Here is a 23,090-nt window from a genome sequence, read left to right on the forward strand (position 1 = left end):
CCTTTAAGTAACAATTTAAGAAAGGCTATATTGAGATATCAGATAAACTGAAGTGGGGATCTTAAACAAAAGTCTTTAAAAATGGGTTTCATAAGCCATTTTAGAACTGTGCCTATGCCCCTTAGCAGTCATTTCATTATATGAGACATGAAAGCAATTAATACCTGATTGATGTAAGAGTCATATCTATTATGTGGACAGCAATACTCCTCAGAGACAAATGATTGGCACATCTATTAATTTGGACGTCTCCTCCGTGCTTAGATATGCATTACTTTTAATGCCAAGTTCAATACAGTCTTAAAGAATTAATTTAGCATACCTGTTCAGACACATGGTGCCGTTGACCGTCGTCTTAAAATAACTGTTTTATTTTTGCCATTCACATACTAAGAAAATTAATAAAATAAAAATAATCAATTATATAAAATTAATTTTCAGATTTTATCTGTTTTTCCTAATGCATAGAGAGAAACAATCCAACGTCTAATTAGAGATAAAAACACTGCCTGGACAAAGGAACTCTGCTTTTTTTTCCCCTTTCCAGGTCCTCTTCAAATTTGTAATTAGCCAGCTTTAATGAAAGATAATTAGTTCATATGCAAATTTTGGAATGACTGAATCCCTAAGCTTTGCACCATCTAATTAGCATGTAATTTGTATATTATAATACATTTACCATTAAGAAGTGAGGAGTCCAAATGCTACAATGCTATAGAGAGGAGGAGAACAAGAGTAATTAAAGCGCAAGTCCTTTTAGCATTTAAGATTAATTATTGTGTCTCCTGATGTTTTATGGTACAAGAGCATCAACATCATAAATCTTTGAGGACATTAACAAACCAACAAGGAACTTGTGTAAGTTAATCAAAGATCTGGTCACTAATTTGCATTTTTAATTCATCGCAATTAACGAGTGTGTCAATTGAATAGGAAATCAAGAAGGCTGCGATAGCTACTCAAGCTACTGCTGTTTCTTTGTATTCCTGTTTATTGTGCCTCTAAAAAAAAAAAAAAAAAAAAAAAAAAGGACAATCACATTAATGTTTCTGAGTTTTCCGCTATTTACTGTAGCATATCGGGATAACCAAATATTAAAAATACATTTTGTAGTCACAGAATAATGAACGATAAATGCGTTAGGTAAAAAAACGATAGATTTATTCAAGGTTTTTGTTGCTACATAGAGAACCGCCTCCAATGGATTATGTATTAAGCTGTGTACAGTTACAAGCATCCCCTGATGTAGTGTGTTACGCTCTAAAACAAAAGAAACGTGAAGATGCACTCTTAGCGTAGATGTATCGATCAATATTTCCACACCGGAGTGGGTGATCTCAAGCTCCGAGCGAAGCACCTATTGTTTCCCCTGTTGCATTTCTGGCACATGACCTTGGCTGGGTAAGTTTTAATTTATCCCATTTTAGAGGGCATTACTGCCAGCTCCACTCCACAACCCGGCACAGGAGCCATGGGATCACCCCAGGCGAACTGTCTGACAGCACACAATTGCCTTCCACCGGTAAGTACTCCAACACTTCATTAGCATTTAATTGAATTTTGTCTATCAGGAATAATGCTTTTAAGAGAAGAATGCCTCAATGAGAACAGTGTGTACTCCCAAAAGCATCGGTGAGACGACAAGATTGGGAGTCACTGCCAAAAGTGGTTGTATTTTTATTTAAAATCATTTTGGTGCATAAAAGCTGCGTCAATTAGGAAATCGTTATTTGTTCAAAACCTGACATTTACAAACACTAGCCAATGTCTCCGCATCGAGAACAGATTAACGGACAGATTCGTTCTTTAAAACACAATCAAATTCAGATTTTATTGCAAAACCATAAAAGGGGCAAACATTTATCACAGTAAAAACATAGCTTTGCCTTCATTTAAAACAACAATTACAAATAACAGTAATTTATTTAGATTCACTGTTACTTTGTTTACAAAACCGGTAACAAATTATTTATTAAATCAAGTAATAAAATACAAACATTGAAATATAACATGACTGTACACTAAAATTTAATAAGTAACCTTTAGCGTTGATCCAGAAGAGGGCACGAGCAGTCATATAATATTCATGTCCTTACAAGGACATCATGTGAATTTATATGTGAGATCGTTAAGGAGAATAATAAACCATATATACATAAATCAATATATGTATTAAAATGTATTACTAATAAGTTAAAAAAATGTGAAACAACATGCTGTCATATGAACGTCAGTAATGACGAGTTTAACAATGCTTAACTAAACAAAACAATTCTAGCTTTATTTCAGTTGATGTTGATTCAGAAATCATGTTTCATTAAATCTTGCATGCATTTTAAAAGGATATGATTCATAATCCAAGGTTTGAGTCAGCACCCCCGTCAATATGAGCTCAGCAGTGTAAACATCTGAAATGAAGATATCATCAAAAAAAAGGCCTTGACTGATCGAAACGTGTACACGTTACATTTTCGTATTACAGGACATGCCTAAAAGATATGCCCTCTTACCGATGTTCTTTAGGAAGTACTCTCGACACAGATGGGAGTCATTTTCACAGGTTATTAAAATGATCTCTGGTAAATTCTAAAACAAACACGAATGTCAGTTATTATTACACAGACAAACACCTACAGAACAAACTTATGTATAATTTTTGAAACATTTTATAATTGTTCAAATTATTACAATTCGTATTCATGAAAATGAGATCATTTGGTTTTCAATGAACATTATCATTAATGTTGAAAGCAGTTGTGCTGCTTAATATTTCTGTGGAATTCTTTGATGTGTATTTACTTAAAAACTGAATTTTTTCATTACATTGAAATTAAAATAATTCATTACAATTACTTTTATTTTGTGCATATTTATATTATGTTTTATTACTTTTTTTTTTTTAAATGACAGCCTTCAGCTGAAGCATTGTTTAACCACTAGTGCACATTAATAAGGTTAATATGATTCTCGATTGCTTAAATGCCATCAGCTTGCATATATATATTTTTTTTTTTACTATCAGTTGTGCTGCTTACTATTTATACAGGATTCATTGAATAGAAAACAAATTATGTATTTACTGTGACTGTAATTATTAATTGGCTTAATGGGTCACTTTTGAACAATTTATTGTGTACTTGTTGAAAAGTAATTTTTCAAAATTTTAATCCAACCATTTGTACTACAGTGTTCATCCCGTATGTTATCACTAAGCCTACATAACATGCCAATAAAAAAAGTGATGCATTCTTGTTTGTCTACTAGTATTACTCCTTTAAAATGGTACTTTGAATTCACACTGAGGCTCAGATCAGTTACTTAGATCACCAAACAAAAACAAAAAGAACAGCTGTGCTGGTGGTAAAAAGCTGTTCATTAAGTGAGCCGGTCAAATGTGTCATCAACAGAACAGCTCCACACTCCTCTGTCTTAGGGATCTGATTAGGGTACCTTGTTTTGCTTGTGCTCCATAATCTTGCGGTAGGAGGGCTGCTTGGCCAGAACTTTCCCTCCTGCACTCTCCACTATAACTTTCATCGTGCTGAGGCTCGGACAGATTCCTGGAGTTATATAGAAATACTTTCCCTGTAAAAGAAGAAAGAGACAACTTGAAACACTCTTCCTTGTGATGTCCAATTAGGCCGCATGTCAGTGAAGAGATACTTAGTTGTTTGGCCTATGTTCTGCAGAGTCACGTAAACAAGTCTGTTTGAGTGGAAGTACACACACACACACACACTGAAGTGGGAAGCGATAGAGCGGATGGACTCATATCCCAAAGCTCCTAACCTTAAAGAGCGGAGCTGTGTGAGCTCTCTTCAGTGACTCCTCCAGACTGAAACAGAACAGCACCTCTGCCTCTGCATCCCGCAGCATATAACTCTGCTCATCTGCAAACACAAAGAGGAACAAATCAAATTAGCATTATAGATGTGCAACACAGACGTATTTACCGATATGAAGTTCTCAAAGAACATTACTTAAATCACATGACTGTCTTTCCGCAACATGCTGTGCAAAAGAAAGTTTACGACCAATGACTTCAAAATGTATGTCTTCTTAAAAGTTCAATGTAAATTACACGCCATCGTTTTTGGGTGAAATTTACTTTTAAATTACAGAGACCAGTGTGTGAGTGAAACAATACTAGAAGCAGATCAGTATGCTCCATTTATTGTAAATTAGTAATAACGTTCTAGATCGGAGTTTGGCAAAAGAACTTTTCAAACCTTTAAAATCCTTTCAAACCTGCCTGAAATTTTTTAAAACAAACCCAAAATATTTCAGGATGACAGGTTGGTCGTCTTGACATTGGTGTCAAAAAATTGGCAGCACCGGTGAAAATGTCCACACCAGCACATTCCTAATAGGTATAGAAATGACTATCGGAGGTGGGAGGTGGGTTGAGACTGCTCGGCCATTTCTATGGAAACTGCTTGTGAACTCCAGAACCAACTATATTCCAATCCATTTTTCATTACACAACGTTAATATTTAATTTTTTAATCACAAAACATTTCTTGCTGGAATATGAAGAAAGTCTCCTTAGAGTGTCCACGAATCACTAATAATCGATTGAATCACAAATTAGGCTCCACATTGACTCACCCACAAATTTCTGGCTTTTCCAGCTTTCCTCCAGCCATTCTGGAGTGACTATGTGCTTGACTACAGATACGGCAGTGAGGAACTTCACAGTTCTAGTCACTTTGTTAGCGACCAGATGAGTGCACTTCTGAGCGCTGTCAGCCACTTCCCCTCCCAGATCATACAATTTCTGCAGCCAAGGAGGAGAGAGAAAGAGAGATGATAAAAGGATGCAGGGAAGGGCGAGCAGAACACCATGAGGGTTACTTACTGAAGTGCATCTGAATGGAGCAATATATTTCTCAGTGCTCTCAGGAAATGAGCTCATGACCATTTTACAAACATGTTCATTTTCAAAGCTATCCAGCAGCCTTAAGAGCTGCCAGCTAGACACAATGTGACTACAGACATTTTATTACTTCTTAAAACTAGGTCAGTGACGTTCATTTTTACCGCTTACAAAATTTGTGCACGAGTTCAGCTACCTTTATGTATTGCTGTGCCTGCAATGGTTCGAAGCCTGTGAAAAGCACGTAAGGTGTGGACTCGGGTGGAAGCTTTTTAGTAGGTGTCGGCAACTCTTCTAACCTGCAAAGGAAGAAAAAGTGTTATTTATCCAGCGATCTTCCCCTCAAAGTTTTCCATACTTATGTACGTAACACTATGATTGTCTGCTATTTTTATCAGTTTTATCCCATTTAAAGCTAAAGTAGGCATAAGCTAGCGTATGTGCATGAAGCAAATTTAATCTTGACCAGAACATGTGCATACAGGTTTCTCTACCTGCATCCCTTGTACACTCAACTCAAACATGCACCTTCGATGTGTTATAATGCTCTTTTTTATGCTTATACAGCAAGGTATGTTTGTATGTCCTCCAAGAAAATTAATTTTTTTCTTCTAGGCTGTTGCTGAGAGTAAGAACTTGTTCATATAATATTCAGTCTCCCAGTCAAAATAGTTTGGACATTATAAAGGACCTACAACAGAAATTTCTGGGGAACAATCTGGATTTGAACTCACTTGGGCCTCTTGTTGGGTGGCTGCGAGCCGACATCAGCCTGTTTCTGTTTCAGCTGCAGGCGTAAGCTCTGTTTGAGGCGACAAAAAAAAAAGACTGAGTCTCAACACATACACCTCTGCCCAGACATGCTGTTACATGTGTACGCGCTTGGGACTTTGACTGCAAGGCTCAAGCATCACAAACGAGAGCAAGCAATCAGAGTGTGTCCGTGTGAGAGCCCACTCACCGCCAACGCCTCCGGTGAGATCTTAACAGGAATACGCCAAGCACCTGACCACAAAAATGAGAGCATGTTATGTTCTACCTCCTCAACAGCTTAGAAATCTGGCAGCTATAGCACTGCAATAACTCTAAATTGCATTGCTGTTTGGAATAAAGCTTACTCAGAAGGTTGTGCACAAGATGAGGGTTGGGTGCCAGCGGTTCAGGTAAATTGAACTGGGAGTATCTGCTGTGCTGGATTTGCCGCAGAGCTTCAAAGTGCCCCAGTAGGATGTCGCACAGCCATTGTGCGTTCACACACGGGATCCTCCACTCCTTTGCCTTCTCGTATTTCAACCCACTTGGTCTGATGCCATTGAAAGAGGAGGCATTGCATAGATTAATAATAAGTCTGAACATTTTAGAAAGATATTAAACAATTAATGTGATTTGTCGTTTTTAATATATTTGCTCAATTGGTACGGTAAAAACTTTATTAACTGCCTTATAAGAAAATTCAAAACTGTCTTGGGAGAGGCACTGATAAAAAAATAAATAAATAAAATAAAAAATAAATAAATAAAAAAAAGGACCAAAATTATTAACCACTGAAAGAAAAACAAGAGTTTACTATACTTCTATAAACAAAGTGAGGGGAGAAAAAAAACCAAAAAAACAACCCAATCTAGATTTACTGAAACAAACTAAAAACGTCAACTGCTGGAGACTGCACTGGTTCTTACTCTTTACAGACGAGTACAGTGTTGCTACGACAAAGATAGCCTGTGTATCGGGCTCCTGCTAGATAGGCCATGAGCTTCAAATCATCACGATCACTGTCCACGAATCCAGTCACAGAAATGATCTGTAAACACAATATCACATAATGACGTTAAGTTAATGTATGATATGATATCACATGATTGGCACTAATTTCCAATTTTCAAATTTGACTGTGTTTGTATTGATTCAATATCAAGAAGTATAGTTTATGTGAATCTTTATGTCTTAGAATCATCTATAACGTTTGAGTTATTAAAAATACTGTGCTGATTTTAAATAAATCTAAATATATTTAGGTTTAATTTCAACTACAGCAATAATATTACTTTCCACTCATCCTATGACGAGCAGGTATAGATTAAAAGAATATTATAATGGAAATTAATTTTGTACTAATGAAAAATTATCATTTTGTGTTTTTTTTTCACCCAGCCTTAATTTAATATGATGTTGAACTATATGAATCAAAAGGACTGGTTCTTACATGCTGTGAGCAGGGCTTGGCTCCTGGAGGGAAGGTGAAAGGAAGATGAAGGGTCCTGTGAGGGGGAACCATCCTCTTCTTTTTAAGAACAGTGTTAAGCCAGTGAGCCGTCACACAACGTTTTCCCTCTCTCAGAGCCTAGCCCAAGAAAAACAGTTTAATAACAGATCATTAGTAAATGTCACGACTGAGAGTAGTCCAAAAAAAAGCAGATATAACATTTAGGATGTTTTCCCACCAATTAAACCACTACGCATATGAATAGACTGTAAGGATAATGTATAATGTATGGTTGTTTTCAAAACAAGCCTTTATGTTTACCTGGACGTAGGTATTGCTGGCTTGACTCTCACAGAGTAAATGAGTGCAGCGGCTGAGAACAGAGTCTACAGTCCCTCCATTTGCCTGAATGATCTGTGTGTGAAAAAAAAAAAAAAAAAAAAAAAAAAAAGTTACAACCTACCATTTTCTACTGAAGACACAAATTCATTGAATTCATTCCTTTTCCTGATGCTTGACAAAAATCCATTATTTAATTAGCATAATTCCTCTGGAGCTTTCTGTTATTGCTGTGGAGTTTTCCCATTTTCAGAACCACTTTCCAACAGTTTCTAAATAGTGGTGTGAAAAAGTGTTGGCTCCCTTCCTGATTTATTTTTCTTTTTTTTGCATGTTTGTCGCACTTTAATGTTTCATCAAACAAATTTAAATATTAATCAAAGACAAGTAAACAAAACATGCAATTTTTAAATGAATGTTTTTATTATGAAGGGAAAACAAAATCCAAACCCACATGGCCCTGTGTGAAAAAGTGCTTTCCCCCTAACCTAATAACTGGTTGGGCCACCCTTAGCAGCAAAAACTGCAATCTAGTGTTTACCATAACTTGCAATGAATCTGTTACAGCGCTGTGGAGGATTCATGGTTCCATTTATTAGCAAGTCTTCCAGGTCCAGAAACAGCAAAACAGCCCCAGACCATCACACTACCACCACCATATTTTACTGTTGGTATGATGTTCTTTTTTGGATATGGCTTTATTTATAGATTTTTTTTTTTTCGTGAAAAATACTTTTTGCCAGATGTAAAGGCGCACACACACCTTCCAAAAAGTTCAACTTTTGTCTCGCCAGTCCAGAGTATTTTCCCAAAAGTCTTGAAGATCATCAAGATTTTTTCTGGCAAAACTGAGAAGAGCCTTTGTTCTTTTTGCTCAGCAGTGACTTTCGTCTTGGAACTCTGCCATGCAGGCCATTTTTGCCCCGTCTCTTTCTCATGGTGAAGTCATGAACACTGACCTTATCTGAGGCAACATTTTGGATGTTGTTGTGAGGTCTTTTTGACTGATAGAAAGTAATTAAGATCTATCTCATTTGTTCCTAAATTTCTTTGGATCTCAACATGATGTGTAGCTTTTGAGTATCTTTTGGTCTACTGCACTTGTCAGGCAGGTCCTATTTAAGTGATTTCTTGATTGCAAACAGGTGTGGCAGTTATCAGGCCCGTTGCTAGAGATATTGAACTCAGGTGTGATAAAGCACAACTATGTTTTAACAGGCATGGGCAAAAACTTTTTCACATAGGGCCATGTGGGTTTGAATTTTATTTTCCCTTCACAATAAAAACCTTCATTTAAAAACTGCATGTTTACTTCTGTTAGCTTTGATTAATATTTAAATTTAGTTCATATTCTGAAACATTGAAGTGTGACAAACATGCAAACAACAAAAAAAACAGACACAGACACACACACACACACACACACACACACACACATTAAAAAATTTTTTAAAAATTAAAAAAGTGCTTTATAAGCTCATGTTTTTTTCAAAAGAAATTCTGGGTCAGTTTTGATATCGTGACTGGTCGCCACAAATAAATAAATAAATGTATGGGAAACATATTCCACAGCACAACCTGAGACTAACTTCATTACTCATCATTAGCTGCATTTGTAGCCAGCAGCACTAATCAGATCAATAAGGTCCACCAGGTATGTCCTTATATACACAAGGACAATTTTTTTTTACACAGATTATTTAGTTTGATAAGGTTTGATCCTAGCTTATTGCCATCATTGCGGCACTGAAGGTTATCTGTGGGAAAAGGGTACAGTGAACCAGTGTTGCCAGAATCACAATTTTCCCCACTCTAAATTTTAGAGTGATTAATTCAGTATTGTCTGAGGTGCAGTGGAGTCACTTACCCTTTTCCATGTGGCCAGTAATTGTTTATCAGCCATCTGTTCTGGATAGTCTGCAATTGAAAAGATACAGCCAACCAGGAATCCCTCTTCAGGGACTGAAAAAAAAAGGAAAAAAGAATGATGTTAAATTGCATATTGTAAGTCTTAAGTCTACTAAATATTTTTAGTAGAAATCACAGTTTGCGTCAGCTAAAATGAAATTCACACACATCTCAGTAAGAAAAAACTACTTTTTCTATTGTGCCTGTGTGTTATAACAAAGCAGCAGCCGCAGCACTTACTGTCTTGGCCTGGCTCGTGTCCGAACAGTTGGTGTAGCTGTGTAGGCATCACTGGAGGTTGCAGCATGGTCTGGGTCTGATGTTGAGCAACCTGCTGATTCTGATGTTGTAGAGACTGCTGGTTCTGATGTTGTAGAGACTGCTGGTTCTGCAGATGCTGCTGTTGCATTTGCTGTTGTTGATGCAGCTGTTGCATGTGCTGCTGTTGGAGTTGCTGTTGTAAGAAATGTTGCTGCTGCTGCAAATGCTGTTGGTGCATCTGCTGTTGGTTTTGCTGTTGCTGCTGTTGTTGTTGTTGTTGTTGTTGCTGCTGCTGCTGTTGCTGCTGCTGCTGCTGCAACTGTAACTGGAGCCTATGCTGCTGTTGTAACTGCTGCAAATGTTGCTGTTGCAAGGGTGGCCTTGGAAGCTGCTGTGGTCGCATTTGTTGCTGTGGGAATGTATGTTGTAGTTGTTGCTGCTGTTGCTGTTGTTGTGCATACATCTGTTGATGCATCTGCTGTTGCAAGAACTGATGAGACTGCTGAGGCATTTGAGGGAAGCCTTGCTGCTGTGGCGGCTGCTGCTGCTGCTGTTGTTGTTGTTGTTGTTGTTGTTGTTTGTGGTGGTGGTGGTGGTTGCTGTTGCTGCTGCTGCTGCTGCTGCTGCTGATGGTGGTGCATCTGCATGACCTGTGGCAGCATCATAGAATGCTGTTGTGCCATCTGTTGCGGGTGCTGCTGTTGCTGTTGCGGGAGCTGATGTGATGGTTGCTGCTGTATTAACTGCTGCTGTGCTTCAGGTGGTAGTTGCTGCTGGGTCTTAACTGGATTAAACAGAAGCTGGTTGGGAACACCAGGCTGGCCTTGGTTTCCCAGGTGCTCCACCACACCTTTAGAGGATGCTGAAAGACTCTGGAGGATCTGAAATTACAGAATAAATAATAAAAAAAACCCACACACAATTCAGTTTTGACTTACATTTTAAAATATATTAAACAAGAGAAAAAAAAAAAAAAAAAAAAAGTTACTTTAAACTGAAAAAATATTTCACAATATTATAGGTTGTTTTTAATTGTATTTTTGAACAAAAAACAAAAACAAGATTTCAAAATTATATTTCAAATATAAAAAAATACCAATACCAAACTTTTGAACAGTAAAGTACATATCAGAATTTCTACCAGTGCACACATCTCTATTATCACATGCTGAAACTAGTGGAACTATCCCTAAATACCTGACAAATTTAAGAGAATATCAACCTCTATGTATACTACATTCTTGCCAAAAGTACTTCAGTACTATTAGGAACTGATATTTTAAAAATGTTCATTTCCTGTTAAGATTAAGATGCTGTTGAGCAATGTTTGGTCATTGTGTCATATCTGTTGAGCGCATGAATACAATGACTAATCAGTGCTGTTTCCAAATTTGCTCAGCAGCATCTTAATCTTAGCGAGAAATGGACACTTGTGATTTCAGTATCTATTCAGTATGACAATACTACACTACTACATTTAAAACCAAGTTTCTTACATGTGCCACATTGGAGGGTCGCGAGGCCTGTTGCGTGTCTGTGTTGTTAGTAATGTTCCTCAGAGTCCTAGCAGCTGGATTCCAACCACCCATGACATCAGATCTCTCCACCCCTAAAGGCACACCTCCACCTGTGCCGACCATCCGTGCATCTGAAGGCCCAAAACCTCCAGGTACAGGAGGGACATTGGCACAGAGATTGATCAAACCGGTTTCTTTGCCAGGTTGTAGTCGTCGCTTGGCAGGGCCAGGCTGTGGCACCTCAGCTGGGGTCCAGTTCAGGTTACGATCCTCCTTCTCTGGGGATGAGTCATCAGAGTCATCGAACATCAACTCTGATTTGCGTTCATGTTTCGGTGAGGGTGACCGACTGCGCCTGCCTACTGGGGAAGCATCGCGGGATGATGTAGGGCTGGATCGTCGGCTGTGAGGTGAGCGTCTGTCACTGTAACTGCCTTCAGAACGTGAGCTCCTTTCATACTCGCTGCCTTCCTCTTCTGGTGCCTCATATACTGTAAGACGTGGGTGATACAGAGTCTCATCCTTCCTGTTCTTTTCTTTTATAGAGTCCAAAATCCATTCTGGAGTTACTATTTTAATGTTGCTATGCCGCAGAGCACATTCATACTTGGCCTGAAAAAGATAGAAAAACCCTAATCAATTAGACTAATCAAAATAAAGCACTAAACAAAAACTGCAATATTGTCCAGTGTGATTATCAAATCACAAAGGCTGCAATTTAGTAAAATAAATTATATGCGCTGTGGTTCACAAAAAATTGCTGCCCCAAATGAAATCATTTCTGCGTGTGCAGCAAGTTTTGGTTGCTTATAATGTGCATTTGGGAATGCAAAATTTGCCAACCATTTTCCCTACTTGAAGATAAGTTCTTATAAACTGACTGTTGACAACAAAAGTGAAGCTTTAAGGGTTTCAATCTATTCTCTGCAAAAAAAAAAAAAAAAAAAGCTTATACTGAAAGAAATATATATATTTTTTATTATGAGTTACTTTGTTTTACAAATTAATATTAAACATTTTGCCTAATATTAATAATATATAATTTTTTTTGCTATTACTATATAATCAAATACCTACAAAATACTTACTTTTCATCATTGTTAGAAAAACAATTTGTCGTTAATAAGTTACCAATCTAAAACAGGGCTCATTGTGGAGAGCAGGGTCCAGAGAGCTGTATAACTTATGTATTCATTTAATTTAACTTTACTCCAAAAAAATGAACTTAGACTACCGGAAAATACTTTTATCTGTAACATACTCATTTATGTCCAATATTATGTACTTTTGATTTTCACCTTGACTGATTTTTAGACTGATAACTTTCACAACGATGCGGCAAACTTGTATGACTGCTGTATCCAAATATATGAACTTTAAATATTAAAGCCAATTTAAATATTTTTATATTTATCTTAGTTTTTCAGTATGTTTGAAAGTATATTGAATGTTATTGGTGCTTCCAGTCCGAAATAGCCTGTGACAAGTACAGAGTCTCTCTCTTGCCCCCATCCACCCATACATGATAATATTGTGTATTATTATTATTATTATTATTATTAATAATAATAATAACTTAAATCACAAACAACAATAATTATTATAAATTTTTATATTTTTAGCTGCAAAATTAAAGCCTTACATTACAGCATGAGAGAGAAAAAAAAATTGAGAGATAAAAAATTTTTACAGATACAGAAAAAAACAAAACTTCACTGATCACTGCAGGGGTTATTTTTTCCATGATATGAGTTAAATCAGAAAGGCTTCTGGGTGCTTACTAGATAATACCAATGACATTTGTTTGGTTACTAAGAGTAGCCTATAAAAGGCAGGCTTTGAAAATCTAGACGTTTAAGATGGTGGGTTATAAAACTGACCCTTTTTTCAATACAACACTCAGACCTCAAAAACAGACCCAATAAAACAAAGCCAGTAATCCAGTTCCATCCCTCAACTGAACCAATAGCAAACAACCCACAGACATAAACCAAGACTGAGACTCCCAGATAGCAGCTGTTAAAGCCACCCTATTAGTCGTAAACTTTAACTGAGCCGCTGGATCTCAAACACCTCCCCCACTTTACTTTGGAGAGTAGAGCAAAAGACTTTTGATGTATTGATGTACTATGCCTTTCTGCGCACCATGCATTTAATATTAGTAAAAACACAACAGCATAACCTGACTGAAATCTAACTAATATTAGTAAACATTGATTATATGCTTTAAAACAGACATGCGCTTACCCCCTTTGGTTCAGGCACAACCAGATGTGTGCACTTTTTGTTGAAGTGGAGCTGACAGTCACCTCCATAGAACGTCACAAAGGCCCAAAGTGTGTTGAGATCCTCGGACAACTATAAAAATAACAAGATAGGTAAATACTAAAATCAATCCTGCTGCCTGATAATGACAGATGACAATATGTAGATTTGAATGAATATGCAGGCACTACTCACATGGGGCAAACAAGCTGTAACACCAAAGAACACTTGTCCAGACTCTGGGGAAAACCCTGTAACTCTGATTGATTAACAGTCAAGATAAATAAACATCTAAACAGCATGCTATTCATCATCAACTAGTCATCAATTGCATTAAGCTGAAGTATGACATGTCATGTATAAAAACGACACCACAACTGCAGACTTCCAAACCCATTAATCATGGAAGGATACGGTAGCAGGTCTCCACATTTGACAGACAGAATCACCCAGCTCGGCTGAAACAGAAAGCATTGTGAATATTCAAAACTGCAGCACATTAGCAACAGTAAGCGATCACATCTAATACAAGCAGGAGACCAGTCTATACCGTTACCAACTGCAAAGGTCTTTAAAACGTTTTAATGTTATGCATGCATAACCAGTGCAATATTACGCGTTTACCTTCACAACAGGCAAGTCGAAGACCTCTCTGGATTCTCCGACCTCTGGATTGTCCCCGTCTTCTGCTATAATGTGGGTGGCGAGGGCATTGTAAGACACTTCTTTTCCTTTCCCAGCCTTCAGAAGTTGTACAACCTATCAGCAAATGTCAAAAATTGACCGTTAACATATCAGTCAAACAAATCCATTCATAAAACAAAACGTTATCTGTTTGCTGCTAGATCTACCAGGAGCTAAATACAAGTTATCCAAATATGCAAATTAATGATATATATGAAAGCCCCAGTAAGACAACTGAGAGCAAAGGTTCATAATGTAGCCAAAACACACTAGGATACACACAGATGCTAACGTTATTCCATTTGATTGACTTTCTATTTAAAATACAAGCTATCGTTGGCACAAAAAAAACTGTTTACACACGATTAAGGGGTAGGATCAGTCACAGTCGTAAATGAATCGCTAAAACAACTCAAAGATGAGCCCAACGTGAGAAGTGTCGCATTGTTGTCAGTGACAATGGCTAACATACTGTATACAGTTCGCTAACAGCAAATAAAGGCGCAAGGCATACGAAAGGGGGCGACTTGAATAAATAAAGCCTGCTGTAAAAATAACATTAAATACAATCTGTCCACAAGCATCTACTAGGTTTCATCCTATTATGAGAGTTGCAGTGGGTTAGCCTTCATGCTAACACCAGTCTGTATCCAGTATTAGCCAAAAGGCTAAATGAATAGCCTACTACTGTTAAATGTACCTTCTGATCAATGTCTCCCACCACATAGAACTTCACGTCCTTGAAAAGCTCTTCCGGCACTTTTAAGTCTTCTTCCGACATTGTTTAGATTAATTTAATTAATTTTACAGCAGAAAGTAAGCATTATGTTGCTGTCAGATTAGCGTACAACCGGCCTCATAGGAAAAGGGTACAGAAGCGCCAAAGAGGATTCGGCGGGCTCCGGACCCTTGCATGTCTTTCGTGGGGGGAGATCAACATCTTTACGCAATTACGTCTGGTAAATACATAATGAACAAGCACACTATTGTAAACCCTTTTTTAGAGAAATAATTATTCTGTTTTTCATTAATTTACGGACTCGAATTATGCAGTTTTATTAAACGAAATATACTGCTTGTTTCATAACACCCCTATATTTGTGCAATGTGCCACATTTGTGGGCGGCGCTTCATCTTTTACGCGCTTATTTACATCAATTAAAGCGCCAAATATGAAACACTTCTGTCTCTCTGTATGTGTCTGTATCATCTGTATAACCAACACCTTATAATTAGGAAAAAATGCACATTGGAATTTCAATTTAAACGGATCTGTGATTTGGCTGCACGGTTCTACACTTAACTTTATTTTAATTTTAACTTGAAGTAATAAAAATGTATCATCATATAGATCCGTTTAGTTAACTTACCTTCAAGTATCAAACACTTATTATTTAATAAGATCAAAATTATGTAACAGGGTTGACAGTGGCATATAACCTCGTGAAACTTCAAGCCACTACAGCTTCATTAAATACTGTTCTAAAAAAAGTCTTAGTGCACTGGCTGGAAGAAAACAGGCAGAAAACATCTTTATGCATAATATATGTATAAAAATCTAAATTTATGTTGGTATATAAGAAAAATGTGTGTGTGTGTGTGTGTGTGTGTGTGTGTGTGTATATATATATATATATATATATATATATATATATATATATATATATATATATATATATATATTAATTAATCGGCAACAATTATATATACATTTATATAGTATATATATACCACTATATATAGTAATTAATCGGCATTTGCAAAGACAGTTTAGCCTATTTTCTATTGTAGATGCAGAATATATAAGCTTAGATAATCATTTATTAGTGGTCATCAATAATATATATTCAAGTATGCGTTTGTTTTCACATGCTGAAATAGCCGTCTCAGTGAAATGTGCAGAAACAGCAGAAAGCTACAATCAAACGGAAGTAACAGTGTTCGCACATCAACGTTTAACTGTAGGTTACATGAGAGCACAGCTGTCTCACAGGGGCTTGATATTGTAACGCTATGTTCTTAAACTTGAATCCATGTGGTCTGCGCCGAGGTGGCGACTTGAGAAACTGCAGCAGCGCGGTCGGTCAGACCTCGGAGCACAAGAACCGGAGACTGACAGGCGTTTACTCGGGATACCGTTTTCAGCCGAATGGGGTGACACTGAAGCAGAAGTGTTCTTGCCGAAAGGTAAGCGAGAAGGAGAGGAAAACAATAGGCAGCTGTGGTGAGATGCAGGGAATCTGCGCGCGCGTAAATCTCGCAGAGTAACGTTATGTGCCAATGGATGATGCTGTGTGCGCGGAGATATACGATAGTTGAAGTAATGGGAATGTCGAAAGTAGTCTTTTCAGTTCATTAGTGGGCGAATAATATTGCGAATCACAACTATAACTTTACTTAAACACTTTGTGCAACTCAAATGTCACCCAAAAATTTAAGCTGCGTCCAATGTGTGACTATATGTAGCCTATTTATATATATATATATATATATATATATATATATATATATATATATATATATATATATATATATATATATATATATACACACTATGTCTTTACGATAACCCAGCATGACAGGCTAATGTTAGGAATCCTTCCATGAGTCGCGCGATGTGCAGAATTCAGATGTTTTGTTTTTTTTGCATGCGCATGCACTTACATCTCTTTTGCATATGTTAATTGCAGGGCAACAGGACAAGTAACAATGATGCTAGCATATGTAAATCAATTCACGATAAACTGCCTTCACAGAACAGTTCAGTGCACACTGTACCTTTTGATATAGTTTCTTTAAAGCGTACAGGTGCACTCATGTTGCAAATGAACAGTACTTTTGTAAAATATCATTGAAATGTAGATTTGCAGAAAAAGCTGTTTTATTCTAGCAAACCAATGTTGTTCTCTATATGCTTTCGGTCAGTGCTCATTGCTGATGATGTATGAAGAATGAACATAAAACTAAACATTAATTCTAATAATCACAAACATTAACGTACACATCTAGAGAATGGTAGGTTAATTGGGAACTCGGCCATTTTGGCCAGTCATCCTAATAGGACAGTGTCCTAATCTATTGATCGGCATGCGCACAGTCCAGCAGACGGTTCAGACAGAATGAGTACAAGTGTAGATATAAAATGTCCAAACAAACAGTCTCCGCCGGAGTGATTAAACAAACTGTGACAACCAGCAGCTTCCATGTCACAGTTCAAGGGAACATGCCTTTATTCAACGCAAAGGGACCACAGGGAAGAGAACTCACGGCAGTCTGATCACAGTACAGAGCGGCAGCCTGACCGCTTATCAGTGTGAACCTCCAACAACGCAAAAAAATTAATTGGCATTGAATCTAAGGACGTCTGCTATAGATAGCACGGGACAAAAATAGCAAAACAAACATGCATCAACAGCAAAAGGCATCATTAAGTGCAAAACCATACAGGCTCAAAACTCACTAAGTGCACCTTTAAAAGTAAGAACTAATGAAGTGCTTACACAATACGCATACAAAACAAAACATCTGGAGGTTCATGTACTCGCCAGAAACAGTTTGAAGGAGCCTTGTGCCACTGAGCAGGTCTGCAAGTGCACTGAAATGAACCCTTGTCACCTTGCGTTTGAAGGAATCCGCTGTGATGAGTGAAGTGCCAGCGTGATTAGGATGAGCCCTCCGACGCGGCACTGTTTTAACTGTCATTAAAGTAATGATTCAAAGATGAGGGCATTAGCTATGTGAGAGCGGATGACACAGTCTGTTGAATGTCTCATATCTGATTAAAGGAAATTATGTGGTTTATGAAAATACTAACTTCCCACACATGCATTTCATTTCTAAAAGAGCGTCCAAAAGGACAATTTGACACCTGGAGCTGATGTTTGATTTAGGCTGTAGACCAGTAGAACAAAATAGTTTATTGATTTATTGTGTATTCAAGCTGGAGGTGTTATGAATATTTTAATGTTTTACATACGTCGGGCATATATCAACCACTACTTTTTTTCCCCCTGAAAACCTCATACCCTTAAGGCATGGGAGGACGAGAAGGGCTATTTCGGTCAGCAATCTTTCCATATTTCAGCTCTTCTATTTGACATGTTTATTGTTTCTGCTCATGGATTTCCCCAAGCCATACATGAATGCTTAATCAGTTTGGCTGATTTTCACTCAGACGTTGTTAGAAAGCGCAATTACTTTTTCGAACAATTGCATCTCGAACAGAATCCAGTGGCGGATTCATTATGCAGCCACAAAGCATCATGGAACTATAGTGTCATGAAGGAATACATGTCCTAAAATATTGATGTAAGCACCTGTAGTAAAATATGGATTTAAGCTTTTCGCTCACATTAAATATGAATAAATTATCAAAGACTTCATTAGATTTAGCTCCCAGCAAGATGCATATCAAAATGCAAACACTTTGATCATTAAAACAGAGCAGTTGAAGTAAGGATCATTTAACAGTCCAGAATCCAATTTGTGAAGGCGAAGTGTTACACCCAGTGCTATATTTTACATCTAATTATCAGCACAAATGGCTGCAGAAGATAGTATGTTTCTGAAGATTCAGACTTCAGAAGGATGGAGTACATGACACTTCTTACAGGCTGCTAAACCTGGACAGATGGGGAAAAAAATCAATTAGATCATTCTTCATGAGAAAATAACTATTAATAGTTGTAACTCTCTGCCAGCGGGCTGTAACATTTTCGCTCAGCTGAAATGTTACACGGGACATGTCAGGAACGTTGACATGTTTCCAGCCTGAATCTACCCTAGTCTGCCATTTGAAAGTCAGACCTGCCACACCAGAAATGGCAAATGGCATATTTTTCTCTGGCATGTCATTTCAGCTAAAAATGTGTTTTATTACACAATGTCTACTGACAAGAATCTGTGGTAAATGTCTTTTTCACTGGGTTTTTTTTTTGGGTCATCTACATGTGGTAATGCTTGCAGACTGTACAGTGGTCAGATATTTCTTATTGCTGTACATGGGCAAATGAAACAAATTCAACGTTCATGTCTCTTGTATCACCTCAAATAAATAAGTTCCACTTTCCTAGGCTATAATGACTTTTATTTTGTTCACTGGTAGTGCGCCTTTCTTTGATGAAAGGCAGTGGGCTCTGGCCATAGTAGCTCACTGCTTAGGGGCAGTTCCAGCCTGATCCCCGGCAATTCGTACATATTTTACGAGGTGGTAAATTCATGTCAATTCGTACGACCTGACTTATACAAATTCATATGATTTTTGCTAAATACATACGTAGGTTTTCACACACAAATGACAATGTCGATGATCCCACATGGACACAAAAACAATTAAATACGTTGTATCATGCTTGCCAAGATTTGAATTCGTTTAGACGGAACACATAATAAGTATGACATAACCGTTTTCGCAAATTTGCATTTTCACAGTTTCGTAGGCGATAAGTAACATTTTCAAAAACTTGCAATTAAAAACCCGTTTTCAAAAGTTAGCATTTCAGGCTCTCGAAACACAGCTGTTGTGTAAAAACTGCCAAAAAATATTATTTTTTTGCTGAAAACAGTGACATTTAAATACCCCCTAATTAAAGAAGTACAAAAAGGTTTTGTGTTCCATGAGGCTAGCTTTTGAATTATTTCATATTTAATCATGCCCGTCTCTGTGGATTTCAACACTTGAGCACCGGTAAAAGAAGTTCAGGTAAAAGATGATCTCTTTCCATTGCGTTTTCAAAGAATTTGACATTGTGTCTCTGGGTTTTAAAGTGTTTCATTGCAGCCTGGATATCACTATTTTTTTTCCAGCTGACAGAACTGAATATCTGTAGGAGCCGAATTTATAAATGTCCTTTTTCTCATTTTTACAGCTGTTGCAGTCCAGTGAAGATCTTTCTTGTTATTTTGTGAGTGGTGTAAAGCGGACAAAAGAGCACTCGATAACATGGCTGATGCAAGCCAGAACAGCTCCTTTAATCAAAGCTCAGAATATGGAAATGTCTACAGACCACAGACGGTGTTCAGCGTCTTGACTTTCACCCTGCTTGCCATGCTTGTGGTGGCTACATTTTTCTGGAACATGCTCGTCCTAGTCACAATTCTCAGAGTCAGAACGTTCCACCGCGTGCCTCACAATCTGGTGGCCTCCATGGCCATATCCGATGTTATGGTGGCTGCCTTGGTGATGCCTCTCAGTCTGGTCCATGAGCTCAACGGCCGTCGATGGAAGCTGGGCCGAGTTCTTTGCCAAGCCTGGATATCCTTTGACGTCCTGTGCTGTACGGCCAGCATTTGGAACGTGACCGCGATAGCCCTCGACCGTTACTGGTCCATAACTCGCCATCTGGAGTACACGCTGAAAACCCGAAAGAAGATCTCCAACGTGATGATTGGCTTAACCTGGCTGCTGTCGTCTGTTATTTCCCTCTCCCCTCTGTTTGGCTGGGGTGAGACGTATTCAGAGGAGGACATGGAGTGCCAGGTGAGCCAGGAGCCGTCTTACACCATCTTTTCCACATTCGGGGCCTTCTATCTGCCTCTTTGTGTTGTGCTGTTTGTCTACTGGAAGATATACAAAGCTGCTAAGTTCCGTATTGGATCAAAGAGGACCAACACCATCACTCCAGTTGCAGAGGCTGGAGAGGTACAGATAATATGTGGTGATATTGCAACTTTCTTTATCCCTCACATACTGCATTTTAATACTGTACTATGCAATCTGAGTTTTCAAGACTGCTGAATGTAAATTATTGTTTCAGATCAGACCGTTCCTATTTTACCTGTTGTTATTTTACAGAATATTATTAATCGATTGAACCTGAATGTCCCATTATGTTGCTCTCTTACCTTGAACAGCGTGGTATAATCTCTGAGCATGTCACAACACTTTAGCGAATAGTATTCCTGACACATCCCTTAGATAAGTTCTACATTATTTTCCACTCTATTACCATCCTGTTCTACTTCAGCGGGTTTAAGAGGGATTGCCGATGGTTTGACATAGAAACTTTAAAGGTTTAAAAGCTTATGCTTAAATGGCATTTTTCATGATTATTTCAATACTGCAGAAGTTTTATGCATTTTATATTATGTTATCGTAACCCTAGAAAGAAGGTCTCAAAAAAACTGCTTGCATTAGGAGGATCAAAATCTCTGCACTGAATATAGTAGCTTCAGTGTAATGCAATCATCTAAGATTAAATTCCATATAATCTACCATTTAAAAGATCGCTAAGATTTTTTTCAGTACTATGTAAATAAATATTTGTAATCAGTAAGGGTGCATTACATTGATTAAAATGACGTTTAGAAAATATACACAACATTTTTATTTTCAATCAGTACTGTTCTTTCAAATTTTCGATACAACAAATAATCCTGAAATAATATAATCATGTTTTCCACAAACAGTTACTTTTGAGCAGTAACTACTTTCAACACAGATATTAATAACAAATATTTACAGCAGAGCCAAATGAGCATATTATTTTTTTTAATATGTATTTTAAATTTTATAATATTTAACAATATGTGACCCTGAACCAGGTCACACAGGTATATTTGTAGCAATAGCCAACAAAATATTTCAAAACTTAATTTTTAATTTGTAATATGCATTGCTAAGGACTTTATTTAGAAAACTTTAAAGGTATTTTTTTATATTTATATTTTTAGCACCCTCAGAGTACAGATTTTCAAATAGTTATATTTTAGCCAAATATCGTCTAATCCTAACAAACCATACATCAGTGCACAGCTTATTTTTCAATCTCAATTTTGAGAAATTGACAGGGATGCATTTTACTGTAGTTTGGTCAGAGTAAGAGCCTTCTTTCTAAAACACCTCTACTTTTAAAAGGCAAATGTGCATTGCTGAGGCTTACATATAATCCATGAGGAATAAGTGAAATATTGCATAAATAATTTTATTGAAAAAATCTGAATAAAATTACACCCTGTAGGGATATACATTATATATAAAAAAAATAAATCTGTAAAATAAGAGAAAATGTACTGGCACATGACAATCATTCATTAGTTTTACATTTTTGTTAAACCTAAAACAATGCAATGAAGTATAACATTTTAAATACTGGTAAAAAAAAAAGTAAAAAATAAAAAAATTCCTTAAAATTTTACAGTATATTGTGCCCTATTTGAATTTTTTAGAGTGTGCACTACTTATGTACTAAATCTCATGGTTTATTTGACTGATCCACTCACAGCAAAGCTCAAGACACATGTGTTCCCGCAGGTGAAAGAGGCCTCCAGGCAGCAGCCTCAGATGGTGTTCACGGTACGCCATGCCACGGTCACATTCCAGACGGACAGCGAGACGTGGCGAGAGCAGAAAGAGAAACGGGCAGCTCTGATGGTGGGCATCCTCATCGGAGTGTTTGTCCTGTGCTGGATCCCTTTCTTCCTCACTGAGCTCATCACTCCGCTGTGCTCCTGTCACATTCCACCGGTATGGAAGAGCGTCTTCCTCTGGCTGGGCTACTCCAACTCCTTCTTCAACCCACTCATTTACACAGCCTTCAACAAGAACTATAATAACGCTTTCAGAAATCTATTCTCCAGGCAGCGCTGAGAGATATCAGGAATCTTGAACTTGCCACAAATGCCAGTTTAAGCCACCTTAAAGATTTGGGAAAGTGTGGTCATCTTAGTTCTTCACATTTATGAAGACACGCGTCTTATATATGGATGGGATGATGTCTGGGCTTTTACTGTGAGCCAAAGTGATGATTTGATCCAGCTAAAATGTGCATTGAATTAATATAGACCATGTCTGATGTCTGGCTTTTAGCAGTCAGTTTATGAGTTTATATTTACAGTCTATATTTATTTATAATAAATATATATATACAGATAACTCGTGTATATATATATATATAATAATATATATATACAAAATTATCAGAAAAGGATATTTCTGAAAATTGTTCAAAATGGATTTACAAATTTTTATAAAAAATGTAACTATGAAATGTGTAGATAAATATGTATTTATATATATATAAAACACTACTGTTCAAAA

At 37.2% G+C, this 23,090-nt stretch overlaps 2 protein-coding genes across 2 annotated transcripts; one reads left to right on the top strand and one right to left on the bottom strand.

The window, feature by feature from the left end:
* Window positions 1-1,817: 1,817 nt before the first annotated feature.
* Window positions 1,818-14,927, bottom strand: paxip1 (PAX interacting (with transcription-activation domain) protein 1). Its single transcript, XM_043220931.1, has 22 exons — window positions 14,754-14,927; window positions 13,994-14,128; window positions 13,784-13,827; window positions 13,565-13,628; window positions 13,352-13,462; window positions 11,084-11,716; window positions 10,271-10,468; window positions 9,567-10,188; window positions 9,286-9,380; window positions 7,401-7,493; window positions 7,080-7,217; window positions 6,556-6,677; window positions 5,995-6,179; window positions 5,838-5,881; window positions 5,611-5,678; window positions 5,073-5,175; window positions 4,609-4,777; window positions 3,790-3,890; window positions 3,451-3,585; window positions 2,511-2,586; window positions 2,348-2,408; window positions 1,818-2,119 (listed from the first exon to the last, which is right to left on the bottom strand). Exons 1-22 carry the CDS (start codon window positions 14,832-14,834, stop codon window positions 2,104-2,106), a joined length of 3,294 nt encoding a protein of 1,097 aa, XP_043076866.1. The 5' UTR covers window positions 14,835-14,927; the 3' UTR covers window positions 1,818-2,103.
* A 1,185-nt stretch (window positions 14,928-16,112) lies between these two features.
* htr5aa (5-hydroxytryptamine (serotonin) receptor 5A, genome duplicate a) lies at window positions 16,113-22,925 on the top strand. The gene is made up of 3 exons (XM_043220658.1): window positions 16,113-16,240; window positions 19,921-20,693; window positions 22,305-22,925. The coding sequence occupies exons 2-3, from the start codon at window positions 19,995-19,997 to the stop codon at window positions 22,638-22,640; spliced, it is 1,035 nt and encodes a 344-aa protein (XP_043076593.1). The 5' UTR covers window positions 16,113-16,240; window positions 19,921-19,994; the 3' UTR covers window positions 22,641-22,925.
* The last annotated feature ends 165 nt before the right edge of the window (window positions 22,926-23,090 follow it).

This window comes from Puntigrus tetrazona, chromosome 2 (genome assembly GCF_018831695.1).
Source record: "Puntigrus tetrazona isolate hp1 chromosome 2, ASM1883169v1, whole genome shotgun sequence".
In the NCBI taxonomy this organism is placed as follows: Eukaryota; Metazoa; Chordata; class Actinopteri; order Cypriniformes; family Cyprinidae; genus Puntigrus; species Puntigrus tetrazona.

Bases quoted from the DNA above. Each gene is read 5' to 3' on its own strand.
- paxip1 (XM_043220931.1), bottom strand. From the start codon at position 14,834: ATGTCGGAAGAAGACTTAAAAGTGCCGGAAGAGCTTTTCAAGGACGTG. The intron at 5,176-5,610 runs GTGAGTTCAAAT...CTTCCTTTGCAG, and splicing joins CCACCCAACAAGAGGCCCAA to GTTAGAAGAGTTGCCGACAC. The intron at 2,409-2,510 runs GTAAGAGGGCAT...TCTTCATTTCAG, and splicing joins GTACTTCCTAAAGAACATCG to ATGTTTACACTGCTGAGCTC.
- htr5aa (XM_043220658.1), top strand. From the start codon at position 19,995: ATGGCTGATGCAAGCCAGAACAGCTCCTTTAATCAAAGCTCAGAATAT. The intron at 20,694-22,304 runs GTACAGATAATA...GTGTTCCCGCAG, and splicing joins CAGTTGCAGAGGCTGGAGAG to GTGAAAGAGGCCTCCAGGCA.